Source organism: Zingiber officinale, chromosome 10B, assembly GCF_018446385.1.
Source record: "Zingiber officinale cultivar Zhangliang chromosome 10B, Zo_v1.1, whole genome shotgun sequence".
Classification (NCBI taxonomy): Eukaryota; Viridiplantae; Streptophyta; class Magnoliopsida; order Zingiberales; family Zingiberaceae; genus Zingiber; species Zingiber officinale.
This window is the reverse complement of record NC_056005.1, coordinates 44,031,544-44,043,151: the sequence shown is the minus strand read 5'-3', so window position 1 is coordinate 44,043,151 and position 11,608 is coordinate 44,031,544. Positions and strand designations below refer to the sequence as shown.

The following is an 11,608-nucleotide window of genomic DNA, read 5'->3' as shown; positions in this document are numbered from 1 at the left end:
ACAAACTTCTGAGTTCGTCCCTGATTTGGGACGAATTTCAAGTTTGTCACAAAAATTAATTTTTTTCGTAAATCAAATTAAATGCGTATAAAATACGAAAGATGGACCTAGAGAGCTCGGAATCACATGAACAAGTTTCTATGGGTTCATATCGATCTCCTGATCACAATGATGACCTCAAATATCTTTTTCACACAATATATTTAGGTGAGTGATTTTTGGATATCAAAACTACCTAATCATTTTCAAACTCTAACTCTTTTTCACCAAGTCTTAAGGTTTATAGAGTCCATCTAACTATTATTATGATTAAAAAATTTTATTAGTTATTTAAGGTCATCATTGTGATCATGAGATCGATACGAACCCATAGGAACTTATTTCATGTGATTCCGAGCACTCTAGGCCCATCTTCCGTATTTTATACGCATTTATTTTGATTTTGCAAAAAATTCATTTTTGCGACAAACACGAAATTCGTCCCAAATCAGGGACGAACTCAGAAGTTCGTCCCTAATTTGGGACGAATTTCCTAATTCATCCCTAAAATCTATTTTTTAGGTTAAACTTTTAAAAATTGGAAGATGGCCCTAGCGAGCTCGGAATGACACGAAACAAATTTCTTTGGATTCGTATCATTCTCCTGATCTCATTAATAGAGTCAAACATAATTTTTAACAAATATACTGATGATTATAAATTTTTTACCCCGAAGGAGTAATAAATATTTGATTCTTGTTGCAAAAATTTATTAACATCGGTGTATTGATTAAAAATTATGTTTGGGCCCATTAGTAAGATCACGAGATTGATACAAACTCATAGAATCTTATTTCGTGTCATTCCGAGTTCTCTAGGGCCATCTTCCAATTTTTATAAGTTTAACCTAAAAAAATATATTTTTGCGACAAACTTGAAATTCGTCCCAAATCAGGGACGAACTCAGAAGTTCGTCCCTGATTTGGGACGAATTTCAAGTTTGTCACAAAAATTAATTTTTTCATAAATCAAATTAAATGCGTATAAAATATGAAAGATGGACCTAGAGAACTCAGAATCACATGAAACAAGTTTTTATGAGTTCGTGTCGATCTCCTGATCACAAAGATGACCTCAAATATTTTTTTCACACAATATATTTAGGTGAGTGATTTTTGGATATCAAAACCACCTAATCATTTTCAAACTCTAACTCTTTTTCACCAAGTCTTAAGGTTTATAGAGTCCATCTAACTATTATTACGATTAAAAAATTTTATTAGTTATTTGAGGTCATCATTGTGATCATGAGATTGATATGAACCCATAGGAACTTGTTTCATGTGATTCCGAGCTCTCTAGGCCCATCTTCCGTATTTTATACGCATTTATTTTGATTTTTTTAAAAATTAATTTTTGCGACAAACACGAAATTCGTCCCAAATCAGGGACAAACTCAGAAGTTCGTCCCTAATTTGGGACGAATTTTCAAATTCGTCCCTAAAATCTCTTTTTTAGCTTAAATTTTAAAAATTGGAAGATGGCCCTAGCGAGCTTGGAATGACATGAAACAAATTTCTTTGGGTTCGTATCGTTCTCCTGATCTCATTAATGGGGTCAAACATAATTTTTAACAAATATACTGACGATTATAAATTTTTTACCCCAAACAAGTAATAAATATTTGATTCTTTTGCAAAAATTTATTAACATTGGTGTATTGATTAAAAATTATGTTTGGGCTCATTAGTAAGATCATGAGATTGATACGAACTTATAGAAACTTGTTTCGTGTCATTCCGAGTTCTCTAGGGACATCTTCCAATTTTTATAAGTTTAACCTAAAAAAACAGATTTTTGCGACAAACTTGAAATTCGTCCCAAATTAGGGACAAACTTCTGAGTTTGTCCCTGATTTGGGACGAATTTCAAGTTTGTCACAAAAATTAATTTTTTCATAAATCAAATTAAATGCGTAAAAAATACGAAAGATGGACCTAGAGAGCTCGGAATCACATGAAACAAGTTTTTATGGGTTCGTGTCGATCTCCTGATCACAATGATGACCTCAAATATCTTTTTCACACAATATATTTAGGTGAGTGATTTTTGGATATCAAAACCACCTAATCATTTTCAAACTCTAACTCTTTTTCACCAAGTCTTAAGGCTTATAGAGTCCATCTAACTATTATTGCGATTAAAAAATTTTATTAGTTATTTGAGGTCATCATTGTGATCATAAGATCGATACGAACCCATAGGAACTTGTTTCATGTGATTCCGAGCTCTCTAGGCCCATCTTCCATATTTTATATGCATTTATTTTGATTTTACAAAAGATTAATTTTTGCGACAAACACGAAATTCGTCCCAAATCAGGGACGAACTCAGAAGTTCGTCCCTAATTTGGGACGAATTTCCAAATTCATCCCTAAAATCTATTTTTTACGTTAAACTTTTAAAAATTGGAAGATGGCCCTAGCGAGCTCGGAATGACATGAAACAAATTTCTTTGGATTCGTATCATTCTCCTCATCTTATTACTCACCTCAAAATAATTTTTTAACCAATACGCCAATGTTTATAAATTTTTGGAACAAGATTTTAATATTTATTACTCGTTCGGCGTAAAAGTTTTTTAAACATCTGTATATTTGTTAAAAATTTTGTTTAAGCCCACTAATAATACGAGGACAATGGTACGAACCCATAGAAACTTATTTCGTGTCATTCCGAGCTCTCTAGGGTCATCTTTCAAATTTTTAAAGTATCACTTAATAAATATAAATTTTGCGACGAACTCGGGAATTCGTCCCTAATTTGCGACGAAAATATATTCATCGCCAATTTGCGATGAAACCAATGATTTGTTGCAAAAATTTATTTGTTCATCTCTGCTTCTGCGATGAATAATTTTTTGCCACGAATGTTATTTTTCGACGCTGATTGGCAACGAATTTTGCGACTAAAATATATTTATTGCGAATTTGCGACGAATTTCTTTCGTTTCTATTTTCGTTGCTAATTTGCGATGAATTAGGGGTTCGTTGCAAAATTAGTCGCAAATTTGCAACGAATTTTATTCGTCCCTAATTTTCATCCCCAAATTGTATTTATTTTATAGTGATATCCATATATGTAGAGAATCATCTGAAGTCTTACAATAGGTCAATCTAATGAACTAATTACTATAACTAGTATTAACATTTAACTCTCGGCATTATAATGTCTCTAGCCAGTGAGAAATAACTACTTACTTAAATCAAGGAGTATAGCTCATGCTAATCTCACAGAATCAATGATCATTATAAGAAAATTGAGATTACATAACACTGAAAAGACATCATTTTTTTTTAAAAATGTTGTCTTTTTTTTTACCTCTTAAATGATTCTTCTAAACCTCAACTATCGTATATACAAGACCTCATTTGATCTATGAATTAGCATCATATTCGTGATAACTTTGAGACTCGAACATAGCATCAAAATTAGTACTCAAACTTTTCTATCTTCTAATTTCCTAACTCACGATTCATTCCTCTTACTTATCTGCTGTATCATCCTTCGAATAAACCTTGAGCAAATTTAAAGAAGATCGAATTGATCCCCAAGGACAACATTTTGGTCTGTAGCTCCGTTCTCCACAGTTACGTTGTGTAAGATTCAAGATCAAATTCACAACATCATGCTTTGGGCTGATAGAAGTCGATTAAAAAAATTTCGTTCGATTTATATGATTGTAAGAGAAGAATGTACCTCATTTGTTGCAACCTCGGATGCGAATAATTAACAAAACAAACTCAAGTAATGCGCTGGGCAATTGTTACACAATTCAAAAGGAATCACACTGAAGAAAAATCTCGGTGAACTTGGAACGTGGTAGTAGCTAGCGTCCTCTTTAGATATCAGTTGGGGGTTTTAACCTTGTTAGGTTTCGGATTCTGGTCTTGTCTGTATTTTCGAGCATCCCCTTCATAAAAAACAAAACAATTGTATCAAAGAAGTAAAAACAACCTACACTAATTAACATTTGTTCAATTCGTTTATCGGTATGCTTTTAGTACCTTCCAAACAATTTCATCAAGACAAAGGCAAATTTTCCCGTATTTGTCTAGGAACAAACGTTCGGTAGGCGTCCTGCCGCAAACATCCTTCACCGATGATATTATCGTGCACATCACTTCAGACACTTGAAAAAAATCAAAATAAACAATAAATCAAGATGAATGATCTATATAAAAGGTCTCATCTCGAAAAGATCTTAATGCCATTGCTAATTGATTCACAAGAACTTACAAGTTAGTTCATCGTACTCGTCCTTGCCAACTATAAATATCGAGACATCCCCCAACATGGTATACACAATATAGACGGATCTGCAAGATGTCGAAAGTTTAGAGTACACTAGCTATTAATGGTTCGATTTTCTCTTGGAGAGTAAACATAAAGGTTATTTACAAACTTGTGTGTAGCAACAAAAAGTTCTTCACTTTTGGCTCTTCTGAGATTGTCGGCTCCAAGTTTTACCAAGAAAGATCTCCAATGAAGCCTCTCCTCTGCAGGAACTCCATGGAAGCTGCATTGCGAACATCTTGCCTTCTTTTTAATTATATCCTAAAGAGGAGTTAACCGGCCGGGAGGAAATGAATGAAAAAGAAATAGAAAGCTTACCGTTCGACGAGAATGTTCCCTTCGATGTTGGTGAATAGAACTGCAAGTAACATTTTTGTTTTTTGTTTTTTCACAATTATATTGGTAGAAGAAGAGATATAGAAGATGAGAGAAGTAGAAGGACGAGAGATATTAAGATGCATTGGCATGTATACATCTCGATCCTATTTTCATGCTAAATTCCTATTTGACTGAGCCTAGCTAAATCATGACTACTGATTCAACCAAATGAGAACGAAAGACCGATACAAATTATTACATTGTAGTAATTAATATTCACAAGTGATAAATTTACATGAGCATGGTGAGCATATTTTCTTGTAAAACCTAAGCTGCATGGATTCTAAGAACCATATAAAAATTCACATATAGAAAATACAAGAATACATGAGCATGGATCTTCATTTCATCAATTAAACATGACATAAAAAAAATAAATATATAAACATAATAGACAAGAAACTTGATTGAAGAGTCATATCCTTGTCTTTAGCGTCGTCGGCTTGATTTTTGTGGAAAAAAAATACAACAGAAAGGAAGGTCTTCCAAGGGGCTTAAGGGATGATGACGCCGTAAAGATTCTCTAGTTGCACTATATATATAGACTCCTCTATATCTCCATTGAGAAATGTAATTTTTACGTCCATTTGATGTAGCTTTAAATCATAATGAGCTATAAGTGTAAGGATTACCCTAAGGGAGTTTTTCATCGACACAGGTGAGAAAGCCTCCTTGTAATCAATGTCTTCTTTCTGAGTGAATCCCTTGGCAACAAGACAAGTCTTATATTTTTCGACATTACCCCTTGAATCTCGCTTGGTTTTAAATATCCATTTTTTCTTCATATAATTTGATAAGTTTCCAAACATCATTGTCCGTCATAGACTTCAACTCATCTTGCATGACGTTAATTCACCTTTCAAGATTAGAGCATTGTTTGACTTCTTGGAAAGATGTAAAATCACTCTCCAACCCTATGTCAAAATCATGCTCTTGGAGATAAACATTGTTGGTTCAGAATCTATGAGCAGCACCCCGACAATACACACAAAAACAATAAAGAAGATAAAAACAAAACAAAAAAGAAACGTAGTAGCTTGGGAAAAATTAATCTTGTCGTGCTACTGTTTCCATTCACATTTGTGTTGTATATATACACCACAAGTGATAAGATCTTACATCACTTAAACCATAGAAATAATGCCACGTAAGCTATAAAATAGGAAAGGCTAAGTTATCAAAAATATTAAACGAAACGTTATAACTAAAACTTATCATGTCCGATTTATTTGAATTTATCCGGATTATTTGCTCACATTACTCCCCCTAATCCGGACATGATTGTAGATCACGGATGCCGAGCAGTTGTCGCATGGCAGCTAACTTCACTCCTGGCAATGCTTTAGTTAACGCATCGGCTCGCTATTCTCCGGTATTAACGAACTCCACCACAATCTGTCCCTTCTCAATGCATTCTCTGATAAAATGAAACCTTGTATCTATATGCTTGCTTCGACCATGGAATACCGGATTCTTCATGAGAGCTATGGCGGATTTGTTGTCAACAAACAAAGTTACCGGTTTTGGCTTTACACCTGTCAATTCACTGGCAAGGCTCCTCAACCACAAAGCATGGCAGGCTGCAGTTGTGGCTGCCATGAATTTTGTCTCACAAGATGAAAGTGCCACTGTCTTCTGCTTCTGTGAGTTCCAGGACACCAAACTTTCATTAAAATAGAAAGTCATTCCACTTGTGCTTTTCCTTCCATCGAGATCGCCGGCTAAATCACTGAGAATTTGTTTGACCACCCTGTGATGCATGATTGTAGGCCTCTCCATGTATCTGCTCGCCATTCCAACAGAATATGACAGGTCCGGCCGTGTGTGAAGCAAATATCTCAGACAACCAACAATGCGCCTGTACTCCGTGGCGTCAACTGGAGTCCCTTCCAGGTCCTTATGCAACTGTGTCTTGGGTTCCATTGGATGCTTTGTGGCATTGCAGTCTGCCATCTTGAATTGAGATAGAATTTTCTTGGCATAAGCTGATTGTCTAAGTGAAATTCGGCTCTTCTGTTGCTCCACTTCAATCCCTAAGTAATAGGAGAGAAGACCCAAATCACTCATCTTAAATTTTGTCATCATTTGTTGTTTGAACTTGTTGATTTTCTCTGTGCTACCTCCTGTCACGATGAGATCATCGACATACACTTCAACAAGTATACTTGCTTCTCCTTCACCTCTTGTATATACTGCATGTTCTTGAATACATCTTTTGAAGCCGAGCTCTACCAGACTCCTGTTCAGCCGCATGTTCCAAGCTCGTGGAGCCTGCCGCAGTCCATAGAGGGCCTTGAATAACCTGTACACCTTATGTTTCTGATTTTGTACCTCAAACCCTTCCGGTTGAGAGACGTATATTTCTTCTTCTAACTCTCCGTTAAGGAATGCTGACTTCACATCTAGATGGTGTACCTCCCAGCTTCGATTTGCTGCAAGTGCAAGAATGACTCGAATAGTATCAAGTCTAGCGACAGGTGCGAATACCTCTTCAAAGTCGATGCCTTGTTTTTGCACATAGCCTTTAGCAACTAATCTTGCTTTATGCTTGACCACTTTTCCAGCTGAATCTTTCTTCAGTTTGAACACCCATTTTAGGCCGATAGGTTTGTGGCCTAATGGGAGCTCAGTTAGGGTCCAGGTCTTGTTCATCTCAATAGTCTTCAGTTCTTCCTCCATTGCTTCGTACCAGCAAGCCTCGGATGCAGCTTCTTGGTAACAGGTCGGCTCTTCTGACATCATCAGCATTACCTCATTCTCCTCTTCATCAATACCAATTATTTCCTCAGTGTTGGCATAGATATCGGCAATGGACCTATAACGGACTGGCCCTTCATGAGACTCGGGTGAGGTAGTTGCTTGGGTGCTCGATGATGGTGTAGACGGACTTGATGCTCTTGTCGAAGATGGGGTAGCTAGACTTGATGATGGTGTGACATCTTCCGCCGCTGCCTCAATGTCTGCAGTAACAATCACCTCGTCGGTGTTATGCCTTGGATCAAATAGACGATGAGCTTTGCAGCCTTCTTCGACTCCTAAGTATACCATAGGTGAGCTTCTGTCGTCAAGTTTCTTAAGGTGAGGGGTTGTATTTTTTGCATAGGCAATACAACCAAACACCTTCAAGTGGGCAAGATGTGGCTTTCTCCCCATCCAAGCTTCAAATGGAGTACGTTCTCCTAGCACTTTAGTTGGGAGATGGTTTAGCAGATAGACAGCATGCCTAACCGCCTCTCCCCAGAACCTTGCCAGCATATGTGTACCCTTGAGGAGAGATCTTGCCATAGCCATCACTGTGCGGTTACGACGCTCCACAACGCCATTCTGTTGCGGTGTGTAGGGAGCCGAAAGGTGCCTCTCAATTCCTTCATTTTCACAGAATCGAGAGAACTCCGTGGATAGAAACTCACCGCCACGGTCTGTCCGAAGTGTCTTGATCTTGTACTCAGTTGTGTTCTCCGTCACGGACTTGAACTTCTTGAATGCTTGGAATGCATCTTTCTTTGCTATCAAGACAAATACCCACATCCACCTTGTGCAATCATCAACAATCAAAAAGAAATACTTGTTACCAGCAAGTGTACTTGGTGAAATTGGCCCGCAGATATCAGCATGGAGAAGTTCCAACAGCTTCGTCGCTCTAAAGTTTGCTTGGTGCGGGAATGACGATCTTGCATGTTTGGAGATCACACACACCTTGCAAAGCTTGTTCGTCTGGGGCAATAGTGGCACACCAACCGCCAATTTCTTCTCCCCCAACAGCTTCAAGTCATGAAAGTTTACATGTCCGAGCCTTGCATGCCATAACCAGGTGGGGTCTTCTAGACTTGCTTGGAGGCAGACTTGCTTGAATGTCTTCAAGGTTATCTTGTACAAGCGATTTTACGTTCGCTTTACCAGCATCAAGAGCTTCCCGCTCCTATCAATCACCTTCATGGTATCTCCTTCCATGTGCACCTCGTTCCCAGCTTCTGTCAACTGACCAAGGCTTATGATATTACTACAAAGTTTCGGAATGTAGTATACCTCGTGGAGGGTCTTCTGATCGTCGTTCTTGCATTCGAACACAGCCGTCCCCTTGCCCATGATCTCAATGGTTGATCCATCGTCAAACCTCACCCTCCCGGTGATAGTTTCATCTAGTTCTTGAAACTTCTCGCGATGTCCAGTCATGTGATTGCTGGCACCATTGTCAAGGTACCAAACGTCTTTGTCTTCACCTTTCTTGACGCCCCGGTACACCTCCGGTAGCAACCTCTCTTCACTGAGCAGGATGGTATCCTGCCGCTGAGATTCTTCGTGGAACATGGTCATCATTAGTGCTGGCTCTTCATCGGTGGCGCAAGTGAGGTGAGCCTCATCTCCACGACGCTTGCTGTAGCATTCAGACGCATAATGCCCCATTTTCTCACAATTGAAGCATTTTATGTGTCTCTTGTCACGAGTGTCACTGTTGTTGCCGCTAGTGCCTCCTGCACTATCTTGGCGCTGAGTACCACGACCACGACCGCGCCCTCGCCCACGCCCATGCCCTTTGCCATGATTAGAGCTGTTGGACCCACGTTCCTTGCCTCCTGACGAAGTGTCCACGCTACTCCCCTTTTGTCGCATTTGCCATTCGGCATGAGTAAGTAGGAGCTCTCCTTCAGTGCCGTTGGTGTTGCTGCGTAATCGAAGCGTTCGTTCCTCGTACGCCTTCAGTCGCCCTATAGCCTCCTCAAATGGTATAGACTCAAGGTCGTAGAACTGCTCAATGCCGGCAACAATAGGGAAGAATTTATCAGGAACAGAATCGAGCAATTTTTTTACCAACGAGGAATCTTCAAGTGTGGCTCCAAGGGTGGAGAATTTGCTGCTTAGGGCGCTGAGTTTGCCAGCAAACTCATCAATCGTCTCGGTCTCTTTCATCCGGAGGGCGTCAAACTCGCTCTTCAACGTTTGTATACGTGCCTTCTTCACCCGATCACTACCAAGATATCTCGTCTTCAGGCTGTCCCAGACATCTTTCGCCGTCTTCTTTGTTGCAATTTGGAGAAGGATGTCTTCGGGGACACACTGCAAGATGTATGCGCGTGCCTTTTTGTCCTTTTTTGCATCCACCTGGGCTCCTTCCACTGGCTCCACCGTCTCCCAGACTCCCTGGGCATCAAGGATCGCCTCTGTCTTTATCGCCCACACAGTGTAATTGTGAGGACTTTGCATCGGATAGGGAAATGGCACTCCGCCGTTCTCCTTTACTGGGATGCTCGACATTTTATAGAATCGTAGATCCTTGGATGTCTTATACTACCAACGCTCTGATACCAATTGTTGGTTCAGAATCTATGAGCAGCACCCCGACAATACACACAAAAATAATAAAGAAGATAAAAACAAAACAAAAAAGAAACGTAGTAGCTTGGGAAAAATTAATCTTGTCGTGCTGCTGTTTCCATTCACATTTGTGTTGTATATATACACCACAAGTGATAAGATCTTACATCACTTAAACCATAGAAATAATGCCACGTAAGCTATAAAATAGGAAAGGCTAAGTTATCAAAAATATTAAACGAAACGTTATAACTAAAACTTATCATATCCGATTTATTTGAATTTATCCGGATTATTTGCTCACAAACATAATCACAAGAATTCGTGGTTCTCCGTTCCCTTGTTGATCACCTTAAAGACATTTGTGTTTGAGGTAATTACTCATCAATATGAGGTAATACTTTAATTTCAGTGGCAGGTTTCTCCAATTGCATTCAAGATGTCATGGGAATATCTTAGTTCACTACGCTCACTGGATGTGTGATACCCATAATGTGCGGTATGGTAACCATACAACTACTGATCGTACTAGTAGTAACCATAGGAGGATCGCCAATGCTTTCCTCAAAAGATACTTCCCTGATTTTATTACTCCCACTGTCCTCAATGAACTTAGCATTTCTCGTTTTAAAGAAGAACCTATTAGAGGGATCATAAAATTTATACCCTCTTGACTTCTCAGAGTATCCTACAAAATTATAGCCAACCGTTCTTGATTCCAATTTCCTTTCATTAGGCGTGTTTCAGCTGGACAATCCCAAACCTGTTAGTGCATAATCCTAGGCTTCTTACCCGTCCACATCTCGAATGAGATTTTAGTTACTGCCTTACTAAGTACTCTATTGAGTAGGTAAACTGCAATCTTGAGTGTTTCACCTCACAAGGACTCTGGTAGAGAAGTGAAAGTCATCATACTTCTTACCATGTCTTTTAGGGTTCGATTGTGATGTTCAACTATACCATTCTGACTCAGTGTACCAGGCATGGTATACTGAGGCACAATTCCACACTCAGAAAGGTAATTCACAAAAGGTCCTAGACGTTGTTCACTTGATCCATCATATCGATCGTAATATTCACCTCCACGGTCGGATTGGACAGCTTTAATTTTCTTACCTAGTTGAAGTTCAACTTTGACTTTGAAAATTTTGAACATATCCAAAGATTGCGATTTCTCATGAATAAAGTACAGATAGCCAAATCTGGAATAGTTGTCTATGAAACTAATAAAATATGTGTGTCCATTCCAAGATGTCTTAGATAATGGTCCCTAAATATTCATATGTATTAGTTCCAAAATATCACTATAACAGTTAGCCCCCTTATTCCTTTTGTTAGTGGTTTTCCCCTTGATACAGTCTATGCAGACATCAAAGTCTGACATGTCAAAGGAATCGAGAATTTCATGTGACATTAACCTTTCTATGCGTTGTTTGGATATATGTTCTAAACGGCTATGCCACCACATGGAAGAATTCTCGTTAGTCAATTTACGTTTCGTACCTATACTATGCATTATCAAGTTGTTAACTATAGGGGTAAAGGTGTTCAATTTATAAAGCTTATCAACCAAGGAATCATT

The 11,608-nt window shown here is 38.5% G+C and overlaps 2 protein-coding genes across 2 annotated transcripts; both read right to left on the bottom strand.

The window, feature by feature from the left end:
* Nucleotides 1-3,880: 3,880 nt before the first annotated feature.
* LOC122028814 (TSET complex member tstD-like) lies at nucleotides 3,881-4,706 on the bottom strand. Its single transcript, XM_042587734.1, has 5 exons — nucleotides 4,654-4,706; nucleotides 4,445-4,558; nucleotides 4,279-4,358; nucleotides 4,047-4,171; nucleotides 3,881-3,952 (listed from the first exon to the last, which is right to left on the bottom strand). Exons 1-5 carry the CDS (start codon nucleotides 4,704-4,706, stop codon nucleotides 3,881-3,883), a joined length of 444 nt encoding a protein of 147 aa, XP_042443668.1.
* A 3,167-nt stretch (nucleotides 4,707-7,873) lies between these two features.
* Nucleotides 7,874-9,966, bottom strand: LOC122029116. The gene is made up of 4 exons (XM_042588067.1): nucleotides 8,920-9,966; nucleotides 8,611-8,691; nucleotides 7,958-8,475; nucleotides 7,874-7,892 (listed from the first exon to the last, which is right to left on the bottom strand). Exons 1-4 carry the CDS (start codon nucleotides 9,964-9,966, stop codon nucleotides 7,874-7,876), a joined length of 1,665 nt encoding a protein of 554 aa, XP_042444001.1.
* Nucleotides 9,967-11,608: the final 1,642 nt, after the last annotated feature.

What these genes read in the sequence shown, in the direction of transcription:
- LOC122028814 (XM_042587734.1), bottom strand. Translation starts at nt 4,706, where the DNA reads ATGTTACTTGCAGTTCTATTCACCAACATCGAAGGGAACATTCTCGTC. An exon ending in GGGAACATTCTCGTCGAACG is followed by an intron (nt 4,559 to 4,653) that starts GTAAGCTTTCTA and finishes TTCGCAATGCAG; the next exon opens with CTTCCATGGAGTTCCTGCAG. An exon ending in CGAGTACGATGAACTAACTT is followed by an intron (nt 4,172 to 4,278) that starts GTAAGTTCTTGT and finishes ATTTTTTTCAAG; the next exon opens with TGTCTGAAGTGATGTGCACG.
- LOC122029116 (XM_042588067.1), bottom strand. Translation starts at nt 9,966, where the DNA reads ATGTCGAGCATCCCAGTAAAGGAGAACGGCGGAGTGCCATTTCCCTAT. An exon ending in AGAAAGGTGAAGACAAAGAC is followed by an intron (nt 8,692 to 8,919) that starts GTTTGGTACCTT and finishes AGCCTTGGTCAG; the next exon opens with TTGACAGAAGCTGGGAACGA. An exon ending in GCGGGAAGCTCTTGATGCTG is followed by an intron (nt 8,476 to 8,610) that starts GTAAAGCGAACG and finishes CATGACTTGAAG; the next exon opens with CTGTTGGGGGAGAAGAAATT.